The 25,136-nt window shown below is 38.9% G+C and overlaps 3 protein-coding genes across 5 annotated transcripts in view; 1 reads left to right on the forward strand and 2 right to left on the reverse strand.

The window, feature by feature from the left end:
• Window positions 1–10,063, reverse strand: part of LOC134801441 (talin-1-like) — an 86,255-nt gene extending 76,192 nt beyond the window's left edge. For 2 of the 3 annotated variants that reach the window (XM_063774003.1, XM_063774001.1), the window contains exons 1-5: window positions 9,927–10,063; window positions 8,519–8,668; window positions 5,825–5,928; window positions 5,019–5,148; window positions 4,310–4,501 (exon numbers count right to left, since the gene is read on the reverse strand). In XM_063774003.1, coding sequence (XP_063630073.1) covers window positions 4,310–4,501; window positions 5,019–5,148; window positions 5,825–5,928; window positions 8,519–8,668; window positions 9,927–10,062 — 712 coding nt within the window. In that variant the 5' untranslated portion in view covers window position 10,063. Of the gene's footprint in view, window positions 1–4,118; window positions 4,258–4,309; window positions 4,502–5,018; window positions 5,149–5,824; window positions 5,929–8,518; window positions 8,669–9,926 lie in introns of those variants that run through there. The other variant, XM_063774002.1, reaches the window with a different exon arrangement.
• LOC134801604 (uncharacterized) lies at window positions 88–3,679 on the forward strand. The gene is made up of 3 exons (XM_063774221.1): window positions 88–487; window positions 2,178–2,605; window positions 3,354–3,679. Exons 1-3 carry the CDS (start codon window positions 334–336, stop codon window positions 3,663–3,665), a joined length of 894 nt encoding a protein of 297 aa, XP_063630291.1. The 5' UTR covers window positions 88–333; the 3' UTR covers window positions 3,666–3,679.
• A 12,839-nt stretch (window positions 10,064–22,902) lies between the features above and the next one.
• LOC134801440 (apolipophorins) overlaps window positions 22,903–25,136 on the reverse strand; it is a 44,405-nt gene continuing 42,171 nt past the window's right edge. The window contains exons 50-51 of the mRNA XM_063774000.1: window positions 24,552–24,992; window positions 22,903–23,914 (exon numbers count right to left, since the gene is read on the reverse strand). Coding sequence (XP_063630070.1) covers window positions 23,897–23,914; window positions 24,552–24,992 — 459 coding nt within the window. The 3' untranslated portion in view covers window positions 22,903–23,896. The remainder of the gene's footprint in view (window positions 23,915–24,551; window positions 24,993–25,136) is intronic.

Genomic DNA, 25,136 nt, shown 5'->3' on the forward strand with positions numbered 1-25,136 from the left:
GGTACCGTTTATATGGTTCAGCCTTTGTAATATTAGCATAGCAAGTAAGTATCCCATATTTTTATTCAAATCCAAAACTAGTTTAGTCGTGACCCTGCCGCGTTAACGCTCACTGCCGCATATCGTACGCGCTCCGTGCGACGTTGCCGCTCCGTCCGCGCTCGTCCCGTCGCCCACTCGCCCCGCCAGTCGTCCCGTTACAGTCCCGGAGACTGCACGCACCGCTTCGCGCCCAATGTCAAAAGGACGCAACAATTGAACCGGTGTTCGAAATTCAAAATAAAAGAGTTGAAAATCGCGTACGAAACGAATGAATAACGGAATTTGTTGAAAATGCCTTTGCCTTTTAACAAGAGTTTGGACTTGAAATTGTTAGCTTTAGTGAAAGAGAACTCTATATTGTATAATACTAAACATCCGAGATATTTGGATTTTGATGCCAGAGAAGTAGTTTGGCAGAAGATTGGGGATGCACTTAATAGATCTGGTAAGTAGGTATTATAATTAGACCAAGTTAAGTTGGCAGCAATTTTGATAGCACAGAATGTGCTAGTGTTATTTTCAACCTCTATTTATTTTTGTATGTAGGTATGTATGAAAAAAGCCATACTTTTCGTGATTATTGAAGAAATTTCAGACTTTCGGGTAATTCTGTTTATACTACTGGCAACACAGGATAGCGCTGTGCACATTTGACAATTCGGATCTAGATAACTTCATGCCCTGACCGTCATCCTTGTCGAACGCGTGTTATTTTTTTTTTTTTTTTTTTTATTGGAAAAAGGTAAACATTTGACCACAATCTCACCTGATGGTAAGTGCCGATGCAGTCTAGGATGGAACATGCTTACCTAAAAGATGTCTATTCACTCTCGATTTAAAGAGATCCAAGTTATAGTGGACTGGGAATAGATTTGCAGGAAGTGAATTCCACTCCTTAGCCGTTCGCATGATAAAGCTGGATGCATAGCGCTTAGTGCGAATCAGTGGCAGAGTAACGACGTAAGGGTGAAACGCAAGTCCGCGTCTAGTCCCACGGTGGCAGAACGGAGATGGGGGGATTAGATTATGTAATCCCATCGCACACTCCCCGAAATGTATCCTGTAGAATACCGATAAACAAGCTACCTTTCTACGGTGTTCAAGGCTCTGCAGTCTAGCCTCTACCAATCCCGCATCTCCAATAAGCTTTCTAGCGCGTTTGTCTATGGAATCTAAGGCGGCTAGCTGATACTTGGCGGATCCATCCCAAAGGTAGCTGCAGTACTCCATACACGACCGGACTTGAGCTACGTAAAGCTGAAGGAGCTGCCCTGGTGTGAAGAACCGCTTAACCTTAGCGAGGACGCCTAATCGTCTAGCTGCAGATTAATTTGTTAATTGTTATTTCCTTCTCGCTCAGTGTCAGCAGTCGCAGTGTTTTCCAAACTTTTCACGCCGTAAGCTTGGTAATTAATGTGTAACTGTGAATTAGTTTTTCAAACGTTTGTCTTGTATAGATAAATAAAGTTTAATTTAATACATTAGATTTGTTTTATTTTACTATGTTTCTACATGAATAACTTAAAATTAATGCCGTTAAAATAATTTTCACCGTTGGTTAAAATTCTCCCACATTTCAAAGTTTGAGAACCTGTAAACAGCATGATGACGTAGGCGCGTGTCAGTTAGGTCATACGCGAATCTCGGAATGGAGTACCAGGCGGAGTATATTATTATACCATGGATTTAACGAAATTACCAATTAGACCAGTTGCTAAATAGGCAACTTGCTACTTAATAGACGATTTGCTACTCAAAAAAAAGTAGACCAGATGCTTTTTATTTAGACGAAATGCGAAGTAGACCATTCGCGAATTAGACGGGCAGCTCCATAGACGAATTGCGAAATAGACCCCATGCTACTAAACCCGAGTAGGTGGTCCTGGGTTCGAATCCCATTTTACGAGTCATGAATGCTTTATAAGTATTTATAGATACATACTTATAGTTTTTTTAACTTTTACATAATTCACGTTTACCTATAGAATTATACGCGATTAACCCTCCATGATTTTAAATTTTCCTGCCAAAAAACGACCAGATTTTAATGTAGAAATTATGAAAGTTAAAAAAAAAAACACCTGTTAATCTGCGTACGTATTCCTTTGTATCCTTAATGTTTTTTTTAATTACAGACCAAGTGTGCAAGGCGCGCTGGATCAACATTCGCGACATGATGCGCCGTAAGATCCGCGAGCGACTACGGAACCCTCAACACCGCTCATACAACTACAAGTATGAAGAGGAGATGTCATTCATGATCCCATACTTTAAGGACTCTAATACTAGCAATGAGGAATATACGGACTTTATTGAAGAGGTATGTTCATTTCTTCCTTTAAGAAATCCTTTTGATTTTCTGACCATTCTCTCTTGGTCTTCTCGATGCAATTATTCTGTCCCGTTTGGTATTTTTTCTCTTTCTCGCAAAATCTGCGAAAGACTATGGAATCCTCAACACCGCTCATACAACTACAAGTATGAAGAAGAAATGTCATTAATGATCCCATACTTTAAGGACTCTAATACTCGCAATGAGGAATATACTGACTTTATCGAAGAGGTATTTATTCTTTACTTTCATCCTGCTTGCAAGATCTCCGATACTACGGAAATTACGGAACCCTCAACACCGCTCATACAACTACAAATATGAAGAAGAAATGTCGTTCATGGTTCCGTACTTTAAGGACTCTAATACTAGCAATGAGGAATATACTGACTTTATTGAAGAGGTATGTTCATTTCTTCCTTCAGATGTTCTTGATTCTATATTATGTTCTCTATATTGGTCCTCTCGATGCAATTATTCTGTCCGGTTTGGTATTCTTTTCCTTTCTCGCAACCCTCTACGGATCCCTCAACATCGTTCATATAACTACAATTACATATGAAGAAGAGATGTCCTTCATGATTCCGTACTTCAAGGACTCTAATACTAGCAATGAGGAATATACTGACTTTATTGAAGAGGTATTTATTATCTGCTTCCGTCCTACTTGCTCTTATACTTCTCTTTCTTGCAATATCTGCGATACTACGGAACCCTCAAAACCACTCACACAACTTTTTACTTAGAGTACGCAAGTCCAAAATGGAATTTGGAACAGCATAACCAACTGCAATAGGTACATTAATAATCTAATTTGTCATTAAATATGAACAAAAAACTATACTGATCCATTGCTTTTGGGTGCTAGTACTAGCGTAAGATTACGACAGTAGGTATGATTCTATGTTTGATTGAAATGAGACAGTCTCTGGCCAAGCTATAACTACTGGCAGTAATCTGACGGCCCATTTTTTTCTAGGACACACCCTGCGATGACATCTCACCATCCGACGTATTCGCCGACGTGGAATCCTACCAGCCAAAAGAATCCAAACCAGTCATCAACACCATGAAACCTAAGGAAGATTTCCAGAACCAATTCCAAGACCTAAACCCAACTGATCCTATAGACGTGTTCCTGATCACTATAGGATCTACGCTAAGGAGATTTAGTCCGTATTACTTGAATCAGGCGAAGAGTAAGATATTTCAAGTTGTGCAGGATTATGAGCTGCAGCAGATTATGAATAAAGATGATAATTTGAATGCTTCGAGCAGTGATGCTAGGTAGTTAAAATTTATGTTATTAAAATATAGTTGTTGTAAGTTATGTTGAATTTTATTTCGTACTTACCTACGATACGTAATACGTACTACAGACAGAGATACTAAAAATCAAGATCTTAGAAAATCCTCAATTCTAAATAAAGCTTCCATGGCTAAAGGTATAATTTTTCCCGGAATTGTGATAAAACACGACAAATTAGATCGTAGTTACGTTTTGACGGATAACGCAATTGTGCAATAACCTCGGATTTCTATGAGTCTAATGATCTTAGAAAAAAATCCTATTAAAGACTCAGTTACACCGTGTGAAAACGGTGTATTCCCATTAGTGTCCGCACCACGTGACAACCGCCATACATACTTGCTATCAGAGTAGAACAGCCGTCTCTTTAGAAGGAGTGTCTAGGCGCCACCTCCGACCATCTCTCGGAGGATCTCACATGCAAGAACCACATACCTTGCTCTTCAGTGACAGGATGCCTCCCCTCCAACACTGCATCTCGTGCTTGCACGTACAGCAAGTTCAACTGGACCGGATCTCTGGCATCCACCTTCCGGTCGGAGTAAAATAGCCGTCGCTTCAGAAGGAGTGTTTCTATAGGCGCCACCTCCACCTCTCGGAGGATCTTACATGCATGAACCACCTACCTTGCTCTTCAGTGACAGGATGCCTCCCCTCCAACACGGCATCTCTGGCCTGAACGTACAGCAGGTTCAGTTGCACCGGATCTCTCGCGTCCACTTTTCTGTCAGAGTAGAATAGTCGTCTCTTTAGAAGGAGCGTCTCTGTAGGCGCCACTGCCATCTCTCGGAGGGTCTTGTGTTGTTCCAGCCATTCCACTGAAAATATGAAATTATGTTCATTTATCTGTTATAAAACTTTGGGAAGTCTATGCGCGATCTGAGAAATCTTAGGTAGAAGATGTTTAAAGTAGAGACTAGAGCTAATTGAATTAAAAGCGCTGGTGGCCTAGCGGTAAGAGCGTGCGATTTTCAATCCGGAGGTCGCGGGTTCAAACCCCGGTTCGTACCAATGAGTTTTTCGGAACCTATGTAAGAAATATCATTTGATATTTGCCAGTCGCTTTTCGGTGAAGGAAAACATCGTGAGGAAACCGAACTAATCCCAATAAAGCCTAGTTTCCCCTCTAGGTTGGAAGGTCAGATGGCAGTCGCTTTCGTAAAAACTAGTGCCTACTCCAAATCATAGGATTAGTTGTCAAGCGGACCCCAGGCTCTCATGAGCCGTGGCAAAATGCCGGGATAACGCGAGGAAGAAGAATAGAAGACTAGAGCTAATTGACCTTATTGGCTGGTGAAGTCAGATAAGTTCGTAATATATTTCAATATTCCATACCATTGTCATCAGTTTTGAGCTTCTTGCTGAGCTGCTGGAGAGCAGCATCCTTCTCTTTATGCTGGTGCTTCCTCTTTAAGGTCAGGGTGCCCGTGGCTGGATGCTCCTCCATTGGTTCGTCTTCGCGACACTGAAGAATGAAAGGTATTAATTAAATGAACAATACCCAAATCCATTTTTCTGCTGAAGAAAATAGTGGGTGGACAGTGAAACCATGTGGCGAGACTCCTCTGGAATTTATATATTTTGACAGATTCATTCTCATCAGACAGTTGTCAACACGTTGATGACGGTATTTTGACATCGGAACTTATTATTATTGACCTACAAAATCTTAAATCTAAGAGAACACGGTGTTATAAAATACATTTCCAGTATCCCACGAACAAAACTTGCGTTCTAGAAGGAACAATGAACGCGACGAGTTATCGTACCTAATGCTCTTTTTAGTCGAGCGTCTCTACATATCATCATCATTCATCATCAAGGTAACAGGCCGTGGGGAGAAAGCTGGCATAAACCCAGGAGGTAGGGTGAGAGGCCGTAAAGTCTTTCAATCAGTCGGCGACATCCCACACTTAACGCCGAGTAGGTACACATTGGTAGGCCAATTTAAGGAACGCATGCATTATGTGAGATTGTATTTTTCGTTGGGCCAGTATGTGTAGTAGGTACCTACTCGGCATTAGGTTTTCGGAAAAAATGTCTATACGTGTACTTGCTTTATTATATCATGTTCTACACGATAAGACCATAAAAATTGAAGAATGGTATTGGTCGATGCATCACCATTAAAGGTCACTCACCAGGCCATACTCCTCGTAGTTGGTGATCCCCAGCTTAGAGCACACATTCATCATTAGGGTCTCCACCGATTTGCTTTCGTCCACCTGCATCGTCTTCACTGATCCTGGAACACCACATACAAATACATTAATGTATTAAATACATGAACGTCTGGTACAAACGCATTTTATTTCGTATATTACCAACATTTTTCAACGTTGCAAGTCAATAATTATTATTTTACTAAGCATTTTTCACAACCATTATGATTATGACAAAAAATAAAACTTCTGTAGGTTCCTGCAAATCTTCTGAAAATTCGCGTTTGTACGGGACAAAAGCAGACAATTTTGTGGAATGCTCAAAATAAGGGTGCCTTTTTACTTTCTAGGCATGGAACCCTAGAAAGGCGCGAAATTAAAAATTTCTAAAGATTTCTCGAACTATCTTTATTTATGTCACATAATTAACAACAGGCCTGATGACAAATTTTGAAATCCCTTTTATTATTGTCGGTACACTTGTATTGGTTCCGAAAAACACAATATTTCAGCTATACTCATAAGATTTAACATAAATAATTGCAATTTATTATAGCTAGTTTAAAACTCGCGCGAAAACGCCTCGCACGACATTTGTGACGTCACCATTTAGTTGTTGGTAGGGGGGTAGACATTACAGTTACGAATTTCCCTTGAATCTGAATGATATTGTTAATTCAGCACCATATATTACGATTAGGGATGATAAATACATTACAAAAATTTATCACAATAACTCATTTTACACAAAAACTCTCACACGGTTGCAATTTAAGATGAATTATTTAGATACATGTAAATTTTGAGTGAAAATCACCGAGCGCTGGTTTTACTTTTTCATTTTTCATTTTTTCTAGTTACGACAGCCAACATGGCAATGATAGTTCCATTCAGCCAAATAATTAAAAAAGTTTGTTGGTGAAATATCGTATTATTTAGCATTTTATTTAGATAATAACAAATAAATATCTCCTTTACATCGTGTAATAATATTTTTTGGACGTAATAAATGTTTAGTGGTGAAATAACTTTTTTTTGCACCTTCGAGCTCTTTGGTGAGAACGTATGGATTTCGGTCAATGAGGTTGTCTATGTTGCTCTAAGAAATATGGTATGGATTGATGACGTCACTGTTTAGAACGCTTCTGATTGGCGTTTCAGTAATAATGGCCGATTGGAGAATTTTGCAGTTTTATTTTATTGAAATAAATGAATATATTAATAATCCTTCAGTTTATACTGACATTGGGCCATTTTTTAAAATCATATTAACATATATGTTTCTTTGAAACCATTATTTCCGTGATTCTTTGTTACTTGCAACAGGCCTATTATCATCATTGATTCCGCGGTAGAGCTAACAAACAGACAGATTCTGTAGTTTCAAGAGAGATCAAGTAGTTTTAATTTTAGGTTACATTTATATCATCATATCAAGTAGATATAGAGAGATAGTCTCAATATCCTCAATAATATCGTACCGTTTGCAATAATAGGTGTCGTGTTTCTATTGTTGCGGTAGCTACAAATTCATAAACAATTCCGAATGTGTTTGAACGTTTATAAACAGCTGAGTGAGCTAAATTGTATTATGATATCCATTTAGATCATGCTAATTACTTAGTAAACAATGTAATACAAGTTTCAAATTAATAATTTAGATTATTGACATGATTTTCCGGTTATTAGCTACTTTACGGTACATTGGCATTCATGACTAGATGTATAAAACGTTTAGAGTTCTCAGCTGTACAGCTGGTAGCTTTAGGTAGTAGTAAGCCACTAGGTTTAGGTCTCCTCGTCTTCTCTCTCTACCACTATTGCATAAATAAATGACTAGATCATCATCTCCTAAAGTCGGAACCCATGAATCTGAAGGTTGGAATGGTTTACTCTTCCTATCCAACATTCTACCAAATCCACCAAAGTGGCCCTGACCTGAAAGATGCGCGGCAAGTGGAAACATGGCCGCTCTAAATTTACTTTGCGCCGTTCTGTGGAGCAAGAGCTGGGTGTTTTGGGGATGGGGTGGGAAGGGGCTACCCATGCTGCCCAGGACCGGAGTCAGTGGAAGAAAGATTCGAGCCCTACACCCTAGCAGGGGGTAACAGGATGGAAAGAAGAAGAAGATCCAACATTCTAATGTGATGCAGGCTCATCAATCGGCAATTGTAATGATTCTTCATGATGAGTCTTCCAACAATCAGTTAGACCAGTTAGTGAGCTCATAACAGCTGAAGCCAGACTATACATAGAACATATATGTAGGTGGTGTGCTGACGTGCTCAAATGCGCTCAAATATTTAGCATAGCGGTCTCAAACTTTTTTGGCGACAGAACCCTTTTAGAAAGCAAAATATTTGACGGAGCCCCAAATTAAAAAATTTCGTTCATCAAATTAACTGTGGATCAGAGACATGCTAGAGCTGGTTATTGATTTGTTTTCGCTTTTTCTTGCGGAGCTTTTTAGAGGGTCCGCGGAGCACACTTTGTGAATTGGCTGATTTAGCAGAAAAATAGGGACTGGACGGGACTGGATACTGGACGACCCCTAGGGTAGGTACATACGCGAGCTACCTAAAGGCGCACCAACCGAAATCACTTATTATTATCATCATCATTATATATTGTACATAATATATGATTTGTTGAATTTTTTCAAGATTATCTTACCGTCTAACATTCTAATCTTGAGGTTCCTCACTCTGCATCGGTAGTGCAGGCTGTCTCCATCCTTCAGTAGGTAGTAGTCTAAGCGGCGAGGGTCTTCCAACCAGCACCCTGAGAGCTCATCATCTGCTGAGGTTAGGAAGAGTCCATAGTCTGAAAGCAAATGCAAATGCAAATGTGGATGAGCTATCTGTATGATGACGAAGCCTGCGCTGTGGATCTGAAGGTACCTATGCTGTTATTATTATGTTTTTCTTTTTTGGGTCAATAAATTTTTTTTTTAATGCAAATACGTATGAATACATTTTCTAACAACTAAATGGAACTAATCAATTAACGATTTATCAATAGATGGATGGATGGGTTTCTTTGTAGTTTTACATGTATGTAAAATGTATAATTATTGGTGCAATAATACTACATTGTGCAACATGGGGCGTAAGTTGAATATTGCAAACGAGAGTAAGTTAAATCGCGACGGCTTGCCGGAGCGATTTATAGACTCGAGTTTGCAATATTATTACGCCCCGAGTTACACACAATGTTTTTCATCACACTTGCGATACAAAAATTAAGTATAAAGACAAAAAACTGTTAATTATGGCACTAGAAACTTCATAACTCCCTAGGGAGAACGCTTTTTCTATAACTCCCGCTAAACCTGCGTGCAATTCCACATTTACTGAGTGAGTGTGATGACAATAATATTTACTTACTTACTTACATCAGGGGGCCTAGCGAAATTAAGAATCGAAACGAAACTCTATCTGTCTCTATCTCACCAAAATTCGTAGAGCTTGCGGAGACTGCAGGTAAGCAGCTTCAGAGCACACCGAGATACAAAATTGTATTAGGCTGAATCGTCTGCAAATAATAAGACTTACCACACTGTTTAGAAATACAAGGAAAGCGGAAAAAGCTGTCAGAGTTTTTTCCACCCGAAAGGCGAAACGGTGAATCCTAAGATAGTGAGTTTTTTTTTCACTTTTCCTTTATTTCTAAACCGAGATATCCCTGAAGTTTTACCTTTCCCTGCAGCCCCAGTAAGTACTTTCTCCTCCACAATTTCCACGACGTCTGCGACGGTGCGTGCATCCATTAGGAAACTTTATCCGTGACCGCGTCATTATCTAGACACACCCAGCACTATTCATTCATTCTAAAACGAGCATGTGTTACCTTTCCCCACTTTTAAGGAGGCGATTGCACAGAAGATCCCGATGGGTCGAAGTGTATCTGCAAGAACCCCTCCTGGGTGCCTATAGCTAAGTTGCCAATCGTTTGTGCCGTAGCGAACGAAACGCGAATGTCTCTCCTTCCCAATAATATGGAAGAATGATAGAGAGAGATTAACATTCCGGCAAACGATTGGCATCTTGGCTAAGCCCTCCATAGTAATAAGATAAGATACCTTTCCCCGCCGCCCCAGTGAGGACCTTCTCCTCGACAATTTGCACGGCGTCTGCGACGGTGCAGTCATTAGGAAACTTCATCGTGCGCGTGACCGCCCCATCTTCTAGAATTATCTTCAGCGATAACGACGGCATCTTATCTGGAACAGGTATTTAAATACATAATTTAAAAACAAACAAACCACCTAATGGAAGTATAGAAATAAACGAACTGAGAAATGGAGGATAAGTCAATTGACGAACCAGGAAGTTAACATACTGGGAAATGGACGAACAGAAACTGACTAGACGAACGGGTAACTGAGCAATTGACGAAATGGGAATTAGACGAACGGAGCAACTGACGAACCATGATATTGACGAACTGAGAAATGGACGAACGGAGACCGACTAGACGAACGGAGAATCGGACGAATGGTGCAGAATTGATATCGAGAACTCATAAAAATACTCACTAGACTTATATCTTAATTCTTCAATTAAGTCTTTAATTTAATTTAATTTAATCATAATATTTTATTATGTAATTAGTTTTAAATGTTTTAATCACATATGGATTCACATTCTGGAATAAATTAATTTCATTCATTCATTCATATCGACCGGGATATGGACCGTGATTACCTTTTGTATTGTTTACCCGTGAACAAGATGCATGTATAACTGCGTCGAAATATCGGGAGCTCGAAAGCAATACAAAAGGTAATCACGGTCTATATGCCTAACTACTAACTGAAACTAACCGTAACCGTGAATCATTCAAAACTGTTACTATAGAGTTTGTGCGGAAAGAGAAGAGTCGTGGATTATATGGGAACCAATACATTCTACGACTCTTCTCTTTCCGCACAGACTCTAGTATTTTTCACATAGGTTGGGTACGGTCATAGCTGTCATCTCTACATTAACCTTTTTAACCAATGACCGATATATCCGCACCGCACGGCAGGTCCAACGCCAAAGACGGATTAATCGGTCATAGACCACAGAGCAACATAGACCTATGTGCATATGCATAAAGTTCAATTTCAGTTTTGATACTTCGGTGACGTGGCGTCTGAGTGACAGCTTTTGTGTTTGACACGGCGTCGAAAAGGTTAAGGTTTTCCCAGGATATTTGAAGAGTTCCCTCGATTTCTCCAGGATCCCATCATCAGATCCTGACCAGTAGGTTTAAAGTATACTAAACACATGTTTACAGGTCTAACGGGTTTTATGGTAGTAAAAACTCCAATTTATAAAATAAGATGTTTAATCTTCTATTGTGGAAAAATGAATATAATATTTGACAAGCAAAAAACAAAAGAAGCCGCGTTAACTTTTTTATATATAAGCTGCCAGCTGCCAGCCTCCGCGGAGGTGTAATTCGGCCTTCTTGCGAACAACACACACGATTTTTTTAAAGCCGGTCTTCGAGAAATTGAGGACCACAATCTACCCCTTTATCGCAGCTTTCCCGGTCACATCCTACAGGTCTTACAGGAGCCCAAATCAATCAAAAGAGATCGGGAAAGACCGGTCTGGTCTAGTGGGTAGTGACCCTGCCTGTGAAGCCGACGCTCCTGGGTTCGAATCCCGGTAAGGGCATTCATTTAAGTGATGAACACAAATACTTATTTGTTCCTGAGTCATGGGTGTTTTTTATGTATATAAGTATGTATTTATCTATACATAAGTAGCAGCAATAGTACAAGCTTTGCTTAGTTTGGGGCTAGGTTGATCTGTGTAAGATCTGCCCAGATAATTATTTATTTATTTAAAGATACGTAAAATAGTCAAAAATAGACTTATTATTTTAAGAGTAAGCTTTTTCTTATGATATTGGAGGCAAACGAGCAGATGAATTGCCTGATGGTAAGTAATTACCGTTGTCCATTGACACCTGGGGTCCCTTGTCCCTTGGAAGTGCATGGAAGTCCCTTTCTAACAAAAGCTGTCAAAAAGTGACATTCGCTTGTATTACAAGTAACAAGCTTTTGAGAAACTGGCCCCTGCTATACGCCTACACTAGAGGAGTTGCAAGTGCGTTGACGGCATTTAAGATGGGAGTACGCTCTTTTCTAAGTCCAATGTTGAGTTATTTTATAATAGACAGCAGACTCATCGCCAATAATACCATCCTTAGCGGAAGTAAAATACAAAATTGTAGTAAACATGATTCATATTAACATAGTAGTATTAATATTAGTTTCGTAATTAGTATAAAGGAAGAGTATTATCCTGTGGCAGTTTAGGTAGCGTTAAACAATGATAAGTGGCCAGTACAGCTACTGATCATTGGTAGCTCTTATATCGTTGGAACAAGGTCGAAAAACGGTCAACATGTGTCAACGGCTGGCCAGTACAGCTACTGATCATTGGTAGCTCTTATATCGTTGGAACAAGGTCGAAAAACGGTCAACCTGTGTCAACGGCTGGCCAGTACATTAACTGATCATAGGTAGCTCTTAAATCGTCCCAATAAGGTTGAAAAACGGTCAACCTGTGTCAACGGCTGGCCAGTACATTAACTGATCATAGGTAGCTCTTAAATCGTCCCAATAAGGTTGAAAAACGGTCAACCTGTGTCAACGGCGTTACATCAACACTAAACTTAAGTTGGACCTTAAGTCGTTGCATTTAGGTTCACAATTGGTTGGTTAACTGAGACGATGTACCTACCTATTGTTTGACATTGTGAGCCGGGTAAGGAAAACAAAACATTGATTAAAATAGAATTACTTATATGGTTCCAGTTATGTAGTAACGCGTACCTGATATAGGGCAGTATGGGTCTTGTGTAGTGTCCGACCGAAGATTCGGTTTCGGCCAGTTTCGGCCGGGCCGAAACTTACTACTAAACTAAACTTTGTGACAAAGACCAAAAGTTGGGGAACAAGTAGGACAACAATATTAATATACTAATCTAATACCTTTAAACGAGCAATTCTTGTATATTTATTTAGATATATTATATTTCGGGGATCTCGGAAACGGCTCTAACGATTTCGATGAAATTTGTTATATTGGGGATTTCAGGGGCGATAAATCGATCTAATCTAGGTCTTATCTCTGGGAAAACGCGCATTTTTGAGTTTTTATATGTTTTCCGAGCAAACTTCGGTCTCCCAGATATTTTATGTATAAGTACATACTCGTAAATTAATTGGTTTGTTAGAAAACACAATTCCCCTAATGAGGGCGCCACTGGATGGTCGACGCAGTCTTATGTGTGTAAAAACGGTTTAATGAAAATTTTTCAACGTTTTTAACAAGGTTACATAAGTTTCGGTTTCGGCCGAATCTAGAGCCAAAGCCGAACCTTCGTTTCGGTTTCGGCAAAAAGACATGTTTCGGCCGGACACTAGTCTTGTGTCATATTAAGTGTATGTTTTAATGGTATCTGTAGCTAGCTCTTAACTTGAAACAACTTTCTCATATAATTCATACGATAAGACTAAAAGCCTCCAACCCGCATTTAGACAACTTGTTTACAATTTTTAACGAAGACGATTATGAAAATATAGTTTTATACGATTAGGTACCAATAAGGAAATAACGAAATTCGATAAAATAATTATTCTAATTTTTTACACTTCTAAAAAACTGTACAATTTATTCAAATTAGATTCAAGTAAGTACCTACCCAGTTAGCATTATAGATATTACTATTGAATTTAAAAAATTCTAGTGTCTACTATAACATTTACCTATATCCTCCTAAGGCCCAGCCATACAAATGAAAAATCCAGAATTTGCCACTGAAATTTGAACCTTTAGTGCAGCGAATAGAGTTGATTTTGGATTTGTTTGAAAATGTAACGAAACAAAACAAATGCGACTCTATTCCAATTGAATATGATTTAAATTTCATCGAACTGAATAAGTACTATAGGTAGGATCTTGGGCCTTAGGAGGATATTACTGAATGATATTATTATTTGGACCCTATCGTGTCCTACTGTTGGGTGAAATAAAGATAATTATTTAAATTTAGTTGCAATTTATAATAATTTGATTTAAAAATACGTCATCCAAAATTTTTAAAAACAAATCTTTTAAAGCGTCTTTTAAACGTAATAACTTTTAAATAACATATGCAGTGTTATCGATTAATATCGAACATATGCAGTATTAATCAAGGCATTAAGTTCCCAACCTGCATCAAACATACGCAGATTATCATAACAAAAGACCCTTAAGACATCTTTGATTTAATATATCAAACATTCATAATCAAAACTTACCTAATAATATATGAATCGTATAAAAATCCAACGAGATATAAACACTTCACTTTAAACTTTATAATTATATTTAAAACTTAAACTTTATATCACTTAAACTTTTTTAAATCAAATAATTTAAAACGAACACCGTTCGATACGAAAGCCGTGTTGATACTGTGATAACTCATTGGATGAGCGCGCTGGTGACTCAGACTAGTATGACTACATCGTTAAACAACCTAACCATTCGTCAACCTTATTTCAAAGGAATAAGGGCTTATATAGCTCAATTATGTTTACTATATTGGTTAGTTACATCGACAAGGTATTGACCATTTGTGAACTTTAATGCAACGAGATAAGATCTAAAAATAGTCAACAGGTCGATGTCATACTGATTCAGTCAGTGAACCAGTTTAAGGAGAAAAAACGATGAGTTTTTTGACTACGTCATGATTTAACGGAGTTCCGCCAACGCATATTGGCTCTATACTATAGGTACATATTACATTCTTAGTGCGTGGTGGAGGAACTAAAGGATATAAAACTTTCGTTCCTTCAAATAGCAGGGGGGCGCCACTGTAGCACATAATAGCTTGGTACGACTCAATTTTTTCAGTGGGCCTACCGAGTAAACCGAAATTCGCAAATTGCGGGGACCTTTCTCTTTTACTCCAATAAAGACGTAATAAGAGTGACAGGGAAAGATGCCTGCAATTTGCGAAATTCAATTTTCGCGGTTATAGCCCAGATACATACCTCCTTTTGTTGGATACTATTTCGGATTTAATTTTAAAGCAGAAGCAGCTAAGCGGATGATGTGTTCAAAATTATCTGATCGTAACATTGTTTTTATGAAAATAAGAGCGTGTGCAGATTATTTTGGACCCTTTGCCCGCCTAGTTGTTTTTACTGCTTACTACTTATACCTCATATGACGTTATATACTCTGGCAAGGCAGTACCTACAAAAATACGCGAATATCAAAATTTGTATGGGGGATCCAGCCTTCGCACCTACAATTTTGAAATTTGCCTCCTTTTCTACACTGTACCTAGTCATCTATGACACTTCATAAACACCTGCCGTTTTCATTGCTTTAGAGTGTAATTTATTCTGAAACCCATTATAGAACCCTGTCATACTACCATGACGCTCCAAAGCGTTGCATTTTCCGATATCCCAATACGTTTTCAACCTTCGCACCTCAGTTATACGATCTATTTTCAAATAACTCTATCGTGCAGTTTTGGCAAACAATAATGAATTATGATCTCATAGTTTTTCCGCTAAATTAGCTAAGAATTCTTAGATATTGAAGTATTTTCATCACTGAGTGAGTAAAATATACTCGAGACGGACATTGCAAGGTGAAATTTGAGTCATATAGTTGTAATGACTAAGTGTGAAAGTGTCCTTACAAAATATGAAAATATGACATTTAGTATTGTAATAGTACACCACACTTTGTTCTATCAAAGTCACAGAGTTAGCTTAAATGGACTCTCATAAGAAATGTATATATTATGTTATGTCCATTTACGTGTATGAGTATGTCCGACATGAAATTGTAGAAAATTATCGAGGGCGCCACTTCCTACGTAACCGTCACATTTTTGACGTAAATTGCTTAAACTATGCTTCCATTTTATTTAATTTCTACTATTTTATGTCGCACTATATATCACCTATGTATTAGTGGAATTATAGAGACAGAGACAAACATTTCGAAGTTCGCTATAACCAAAGATATATATAACTCTAACGTAACACCTATATCGTTCGTTTGACTAGTTGCATCTCTATCACTCGAATAAGTTAGAGCGATAGAGACAACTCTAATTATATAATCATTGGTTTGCTTGTGACTCAAAATTAGCACTCGAAGCAAAAACTAATTTTGCTCACTTGTGGCACAAATGTATAAAATTAAAATTGATCTCTAAAACTCCAAGACTCGTATAATATCATGTCAAATTACGTAACATACACTCAACATTAAAGAATACGGGTCACTTTCTAAGAAAATCTTACAAACGCCCCGTTTTATTGCCCTTGGGTGTATATATTATTCAATCACTGTGCACTGCCCGTTTAGGCGCGAATTCCAGGTATGACTAAGTGGAACGACCTTCCAAGACTGTCTGTCCTGCTCTTTATGCGTATGTACGAGCAGGAAAGGCTACCTAGGTCACCTTTCAAGAGCTATTACCTGTACCTAGTGTATGTATTGTGAGAGCATGATCGTGTTTTTCAACACAAGCGTGTTCCAGCTGAGCAAGTGGTACAGCTGCAGAGCTGTGACTGTACAGGCACCTGCAATAATATGTTACACAACGAAGGCCGCAAAAATATCTGACACGATCTTATTTGTAGAGGCATGAGAACGTGTCACATATTTTTGCGGCCTTCGAAACGTAACATGTTATTGCCGGTGACTGTACCTATATAAATATAAGATGCACCTGGTTGACCTTGCCAAGGATATGGTGGACATGACTAACAGGCCTATGTATATAAATGACGTACATATACCTACCCTCCTAAGGCCCAGCCATACAAATAAATAATCCAAAATTTGCCACTGCAATTTGAACCTATGAAATATAGTTGATTTTGCTTAGTATAAAAATTGAACGAAACAAAACAAATGCGACTCTGTTCCAATTGGATATGATTTAAATTTCAACGAACTGAATAAGTACTATCAGCCGTATCCGAACAAGTGTCAAAAGTGACGTTTTTGTTTGAAGAAACGTCAATTTTGACACTTGTTTGACACTGACATAACCAATCCATATCGTTTTAATATATAGTATTTGCCGTGTGTCATCCAACCTCGACACTGGCGGAATCATCAAGCCCTGATGGAGCCATAATACACAAAAATTGATTGATTGATATTTGACGTATCTCATTGTTCGAATACGGCTGTGTAGGTAATAGGACCTTGTGCCTTACGAGGCTACTGTACAGTCTGCATACATACTTATATGATAGGAGACGGACGGTGTGTCAATATACGGATTAAACTTTGTGTCATCGCTTCATTATATTAGATTACGTAGCTGCACTAAACGAAAACTCTAATGCTATCTTTTCCTCAGTAGTGATTCAGAATCATGTAAAATCTAGAGATTCTAGAGGATTCTAGTATATCTTGCTTGCTTGGGACTCAAAATCTGTACTTTTCTTTCCACATGCAACTAATACTCATCAAGACAATTCTAACAACCCCACACAATTAGTTTGTGTTGTTTTATCACAGTGTTCCCCTGGTCACCTCCTAACTTCTCTTTCCAGTCGTATCCTCATTGCTGAGGGTCGTGATTACCAACGCTTAATACCACTTTCTTCCAGGCACTCCTATCCTGCGCCATTTGCAGGCAGGTCTGGGCCTTGGGTCCTGCATATGCCTTTACTGTGTCTATCCACCGGGTAGGCGCTCTTCCTCTACTTCTCTTCCCTTCTACGTGACCGACCATCATCAATACCTCTAGACTATCTTCGCGTCTAGCCACGTGTCCGAAGAATCGAAGTATGCGCTGTGTGCAAATAGTGGAGAGTCGTGTTCGAATTTCCTCCTAACACCTCCTAACACCTAACCACAATCCACAACAGCTAACATACATACTAACAGGTCAAATTAAATAAAAGCCTGTAAATATGTATCATCCTCTGGCCTGAGATTCTGTGGGATCCAGACTGTGTGTGTAACTTAAGGGGCCCATTGATTACCAGTTGGACGATATCAGCCTGTCAGTTAAACGCAAAAGTTGACAGCTTCGAACTACTGATATCGTCCGGCGAACTGGTAATCTGTGGGCCCCTTTATAATATGACAACCGGTCTGGCCTAGTGAGTAGTGACCCTGCCTGTGAAGCCGATGGTCCTGGGTTCGAATCCCGGTAAGGGCATTTATTTGTGTGATGAACACAAATATTTGTGCCTGAGTCATAGGTGTTATCTATGTATATAAGTATGTATTTATCTATATATGTATGTATATCGTCGCCTAGCAGCCACAGTACAAGCTTTGCTTAGTTTGGGGCTAGGTTGATCTGTGTAAGATGTCCCCTGATATTTATAATTATTTAATTATTTTTTTTAGCCTATGTGTGTGTTCCACTGCTGGGCAAAGGCCTCCACTCGTCCTTTTCAATCCTCCCTGTGCTGAGCAAGATCCCGCCAATCCCGCTGGAATGCATCCAAGTCGTCCCGCCATCTCTTTCTCGGTCTGCCTCTGCCTCGACTACCCTGGGGATTCCAGCTAGTGGCTATTTTGGCCCATCTATCATCATGCATTTAATATAATTATATAAAAAAACACATACCCAATCCAGACTACAAGTTCCAACACAACACAATGTAGCACTGGCATTTGAAATTATCCTGTTACATGTCGAAATACACCCGTGATCTCATTTTGCGGTTTTATAATACATTATTGACTATTTTATTGTATGGATTATCCTTAGTTAAACAGTTATTTGTGCTCTTTTATCGTTTTAGTTATACAAATTATACAAATACAAATTATACATTTAAACCCGTTTGCTGTGCCCGCCCACCGCCTCCGTAAGGTTAGTACGTCTTTCGTCGGGAACTGTACACGTTTTTATAACAAAGTCCCCACTGATGTAGTGAATTTACCACTTCACAAATTTAAGTCGCACATTAAGCGCTTCTTGTTAAGTAAGGCGTACTACACTGTAAATGATTTTATAAACGATAGAGATGCCTTTAAGCCGGTAGCTTGATTTCATTAGTATAATAAGAGCTAAATAAATATTGTTTTTTTTTTACATTGTGAATTAAATATACTAGTGTCCAGTAGAATTGACACATGAGACAATGATGTTCTCGCTTGATTAAATTGTTTAATTTAATTTAAAGGAATTTATTTCATAATTAAAATAATACATAAACTAAACATAAAACTAATTAAAAACTAAACTTAAATATAAATATAAACTAAATAAGTATAAAAAATTGCCTACTGAAGCCCGTCCCGGGCTGCCCCCGACGCAAAGGTGCCCATCACGCTCGCTGCGTTGCCGCGTTGGACTACGATGGACAGCCTTTGCATCAGGAAAAACCCGGAGCGGGGGTCAAGGCCTCTTTCTAGCAGGCGACGACCCAGCTCCCGGAGGAAGGACATACCCTCAGCGCACCAGCAGCCTGAGGTCTCGACAGCGAATTTAATTTTAGTTTTGGACACTTGGAGACCTTATACATCTCTAAGTATTTATTTATATATTTTATTTTTGATTGTACATACCTATATTTTTAATGTTTCTGACACTTAGAGACCTTTACATCTCTAAGTCAACTTAGGCTAGTAATTATGTGAAGCTATACTGTCTTTTTATGTAACATACGAGCACAAAATGCCGTGTCTTACAGCTACATGTTATTACTATTTTAATATTAATATAGGCCGGTAGCTTGAACATGTCATGCTCGCTTAAAAGTCTTTGCTTACGGTGGCGCCGTTGATCGGGTCGCCACTTTCCCGAATGAAGGTTGAGGGAGGCGATGGCTGAGATACGCGTCATACTCGTGAACGGGTGCTGTTTGTGGAGACTGGTCTGTTTAAGCTAACACAAGCTATTATACTTAGTAACTTTATTTTTATTAATTAATTACAGTGAGACGCCTCATTCTGCTCTCGTATGTTTCTTTTCTCTTAATGAATGTATTAATTATACAGGATATTGACTCTATACATCTCTAAGCATAACTTGATAAACTATATAATCTTATAGTTCAATACATTTATACATTTTAAATATTAAATATACCTAGATTTTGGTTATTTTTTTGTGTAATTTTTGATTTTAGGTAGGTGCAACAGATATTCGGTATTCGGCCGAATAGTAGGCAACATTCGGCCGAATACCGAATATTCGGCAAAGTGGCCGAATAGGCCGAATACCGAATAGTTGCCGAATATTCGTGGCATCTCTAATAGAAACAATAGGTAAAAAGCCTAAAAAATTTAAAAACTAAGCTTAAAAATAAACTATAAAGACATATTGTATTGTTTATCTTTGTAATCACCTTTTTAAATCCCTTCTTTTTGGTACCCCACCCGAAATGTTTAGAAGAAAAAATGGTAACGTACATTTTTTCACCCAAAATCTGCTATTTATATCATTTTAATCCACATCCTCACGAAATAAAGACTAAGAACTAATGACTGTTAATGGCTTTGTAATTAAGAGCAATATAAGGAATAACGTAAGTACATACTTTGTCGTAAATTGGGGTCCAACACATAATACTCTTCTTTTAGACTTCCGCAGTCGGGTAAAAAATACGTTGGATTACGCTCTTTTTAATATTTCGTTATTAAATATCCTCATTAATGTGGTTTAAATTATAACTGTTATCCTTCTTGCGTATCTATTTATATTTATACTTGCATATATTATTACTTTTAATTTGATTATAGGTACAAATTTGTTTTGTACGTTTGAGTATAAGAAATTAAATTAATAACAGTTTTAATGTAGGTACAGTTGGATTTTTTGAAGGTGCCCTAATGATACTTAAAATAATAACTCTTCCCATAATTAATACACATTAATAAAAATCTCACTATACCGATAGGTAAACTTACGTTTATTTTTTTTATTTTTTTTTACGTTTATTAATATTATGAGCACTCTAGAGTGTAAACGTGTACACTGTAGAGTCTACAGAATACAGTGACTGCTTCTGTATGCCGTACGCTTGTTTGCTTCATTGTGGTCAATACCTGACCATCTGACCGTAATCAGAAGGAAACAAAGTAAAGAATGCGTCTGCGGTCAATGAAATAACCATATTCCGTCATTCTTTGAGAAACGGAGACATAATGACTTTTAAAATATGCAAAACGTCACTTTAGCTCGTTGCAATAAGGTATAATTCCCTTTGACCAGAGCTACAAGTTTTATCGCTATGTTTACATTTTTGCATCGATACATGATTCTGTCCGTTTGTAATTTGAACCGTATTGTAAGGGGTTAGAGTAGTTTTTGTTTAAGATGGCGATATCTCTAGTTTTTTCCATGACTTGTATTTGTACTAAACTAAAGGGTAAAGGACTCTTTTGACTTCTGTTAATTGACGGAAGTATTATATATGCCTAAGGGCCCGATTCGGATTTTGAAATAGACATCTATTAGACATCACCAAGATACGATAACGATATGTTTAAGATCTAACCTGTCAAATTTGACATTTGCGCAATTCTGAAGATACTGTTGAACGATTTCCACAGGATATGACTTATAGAGATCCAAATCACATCTAATAGATATCTTACTCTATCTAACGTAAAAGTGACATTGGTTGCCCGAATTGAGCTGCAAAAGAGAACTACTTGATATCTAAACTATAACGTATCTAGAATGGATCTAGTACGTGTCGCCTCTTTGAATATCTTGAAGTTCGAATACGGCAGTAAGTAGAGATAGTGAGCAAAATCGCATTTTGGATGCTTTCATTGCTTTTGTTATCTACCTAGTGGAACTTAGATTTGGTGCAACATAGGCACACGCTGTTTTAGTAATTCGACGCGTCTTGATGAGCACTTGGGAGAGCAGTACGATAGAGCTGATGCTGAACCCTGGCTGTACCTAGCGGAACTCAGGTTTGGTGCAACATAGACACACACTGGGTTGGACATCCGACTCGTCATGATGATCACTTGGTAGAGCAGTACCCAAGATAGCTGATACTGAACCCTGGCAGTACCTAGTGGTACTCAGGTTTAATACAACATATGCACACGCTGTTTTGGTCATCTAACTCGTCTTGATGAGCACTTAGGAGAGTAGTACCCAAGTTAGAGCTGATGCTGAATCCTGGCAGTACCTAGTGGAACTCAGGTTTGGTGCAACATAGGCACACGCTGTTTTAGTCATTCGACACGTCTTGATGGGCATTAGGGAGAGCAGTACCCAAGATAGAGCTGATGAGCTGATGCTAAACCCTGGCTGTACCTAGTAGAACTCAGGTTTGGTGCAACATAGATACACGCTATTTTGGACATCCGACTCGTCAGAATGAGCACTTGGGAGAGCAGTACCCAAGATAGAGCTGATGCTGAACCCTGGCAGTACCTATTGGAACTCAGGTTTGGTGCAACATAAGCAAACGCTGTTTTGGTCATCCGACTCGTCATGATGATCACTTGGTAGAATAGTACCCAAGGTAGCTGATGCTGAACTCTGGCAGTACCTAGTGGAGCTCGGGTTTTAGGCAATATAGGCACACGCTGATGTTTTGGTCATCCGACTCGTCTTTTTGAGCACTTAGGAGATACTCAAGATAGAGCTGTAGCTGAACCCTGGCAGTATTTAGTGGAACTCACGTTTGTTGCAACATTTATAGGCACACGCTGTTTTGGTCATCTCACTCGTCTTGATGAGCACTTATGAGAGCAAATTATACGTAAGTTTATGTGCGGAGCAGCATGATTACCGCCAGTAGGTGACCAGACGGCAGACGGGATAGTTTTACGCTCAATTGTGTGGTGTGGACGCATAAATAAATTCAAGGACATTGGCTCGCTGACTCAACATTATGTAGGGGTAACCCGCCTGCCGAAAACTTTGCACAATTGTGCAAACTTGTGTATGGACTGACGTTTATCTGACATGGCTATTTGTACGTTACTCGGCAGAGTGTTTTATAAGGAAAATGACAACCAAGGCGTCTCCTGTTACTAAATGCTCTAAGGTAAGGAGTACTGTTTTAAAGTAAAACGCAAAACTTGTAACATATTTTTTATTATTCTAATACAATGTCAAGCGATTGGTAATTTAATACCTTCAGAATAATCGGCATTGATAAATTAAGACTGCCTTAAAACCTGACATGTCACAGAGTAGAGAAAAAGAGAGATACATAGTTCAAATAATTATAACAATACACCATAAACATCGATTTTTGCTACTTAGACGCCATTTATCACATATGTAAGGCACACACAAAATTTGCTCAACGGCGCGATTCGGGAAATGATTTAGAGATTCACTAGATATGAAATAGTAAAGATATGTGACGTTCCACGGCAAAAGGTACCCTTGCCCCGGCCGAATATTGGAGCGGCGTTAATAATAGCGTAAGCGCCAGCCGCCATAAGGTACCTTTTTTCGTGGAACGTCACATATCTTTACTATTTCATATCTAGTGAATCTCTAAATCATTTCCCGAATCGCGCCGCAAGTCAGTAAATGTAAACTTTAAAGAAAAGGTTAATTTGCGTAAGCCGTAGCGCTTAGAGGCGTTTTTGGCGCTATGGGCACAAAGACTTAACGACACGTCTTCAAACTCACAACAAAACTCTTCTTCTTCTTCTCTTCTTCTTCTTCTTTTCTTCTTCTTCGGTTCTTTGCATTCAAAGAATCCGATATTTTTTTTCTCTTACTTATAACAAATATACGAATTCTAAAGTTAGTGGAATCCGTCTAAGATAACTCTGCATCTAGTTTGACAGAACACAAAGTGGAAGCGTCATTATAAACGTCATAATTATTTTCATAGAAATTACACATTTGATGGCATTAGCACTCTTTGCATTGCAAATGCCATGCAGAGAGCTTGATCCAACTGTAATGGCGCTTAAAAACTTTAAATAGGTACACTTTAAATATTCTTTCTTTCTATACTCAATGATTGCCTAATGATTTTAATTTACACTAACAGAATGACTGATTGTAGGTCTAGTATTTGGTCGGTAGCACTAGATTTGAGATACAGTCGCTCTACTTTCTTCTGTGGGCCTGTGAACAAAAGGTAACGGTTAAAAACATAAAAAGTTAAATAATAGTAGGTTGTGAGACTGCTACATAATGAAACGGTTTATGAAACGAGCTGAAAGCAAGTTTCATCACACAAGTGTTTTAATGCCTAATTACGTACAGTTACATACACTGATTGATCAATCCACATATTATAAGCTCATCACATCTGCAATATTCGTAAGCATTTTGGTCATAAAGTTGAGTATAAAGTGGCCCACTGATTACCAGCCAGCCTGTCAGTTAAACGCAAAATTTGACAGCTCCGAACAACTGACAGGCTGATATCGTCCGGCGAACTGGTAATCTGTGGGCCCCGTAAGACAATTTAATTCTTGGACTTGTAGATTGGGGTATTGGGGTCAAACTGAAAACTGAACGCCTTATGCAGTCAATTCCTTTACATGAGTAAGCTGGTATGGCTACATAGGTACTTGTTGGGGCATTTATTTTATTTTGGGGTCACAGCAGTTTATGAGAGAGCCAGAAGATACTTACAGCTTCCTTCCTGCTCTTGTTCACGCAGAAGGACCGGGCGAGGAACGGATCAGCGTAACCGCTCGTGCAGTCCTGGACGAGGTTCTGCGAGAGCAGTTTATGAGAGACAGAAGATACTTACAGCTTCCTTCCTGCTCTTGTTCACGCAGAAGGACCGGGCGAGGAACGGATCAGCGTAACCGCACGTGCAGTCCTGGACGAGGTTCTGCGAGAGCAATTTATGAGAGAGACAGAAGATACTTACAGCTTCCTTCCTGCTCTTGTTCACGTAGAAGGATCGGGCGAGGAACGGATCAGCGTAACCGCACGTGCAGTCCTGGACGAGGTTCTGCGAGAGCAGTTTATGAGAGAGACAGAAGATACTTACAGCTTCCTTCCTGCTCTTGTTCACGCAGAAGGATCGGGCGAGGAACGGATCAGCGTAACCGCACGTGCAGTCCTGGATGAGGTTCTGCGAGAGCAGTTTATGCGTGATGGCACCAGCTGCTGTTTGGAGGAACTGCTTCTGCTGGCCAGGGTTCAGCTTCAGGTAGTTGGTGGATGAGAGTGTGATGCCGTCCGTCTGAAATAAGAAATGAGTTAGTGGTATTTATTTAACTCAAAAAAAAATTTTTTTCCTAGCGAATAAGAGTGTCCCGCTACTGGGCAAATGCCCCCCTCTTCCTCCATTTGATCCAATGCACACTCCCGCCACTCTTCACATAAT

This window comes from Cydia splendana, chromosome 22, assembly GCF_910591565.1.
Source record: "Cydia splendana chromosome 22, ilCydSple1.2, whole genome shotgun sequence".
In the NCBI taxonomy this organism is placed as follows: domain Eukaryota; kingdom Metazoa; phylum Arthropoda; class Insecta; order Lepidoptera; family Tortricidae; genus Cydia; species Cydia splendana.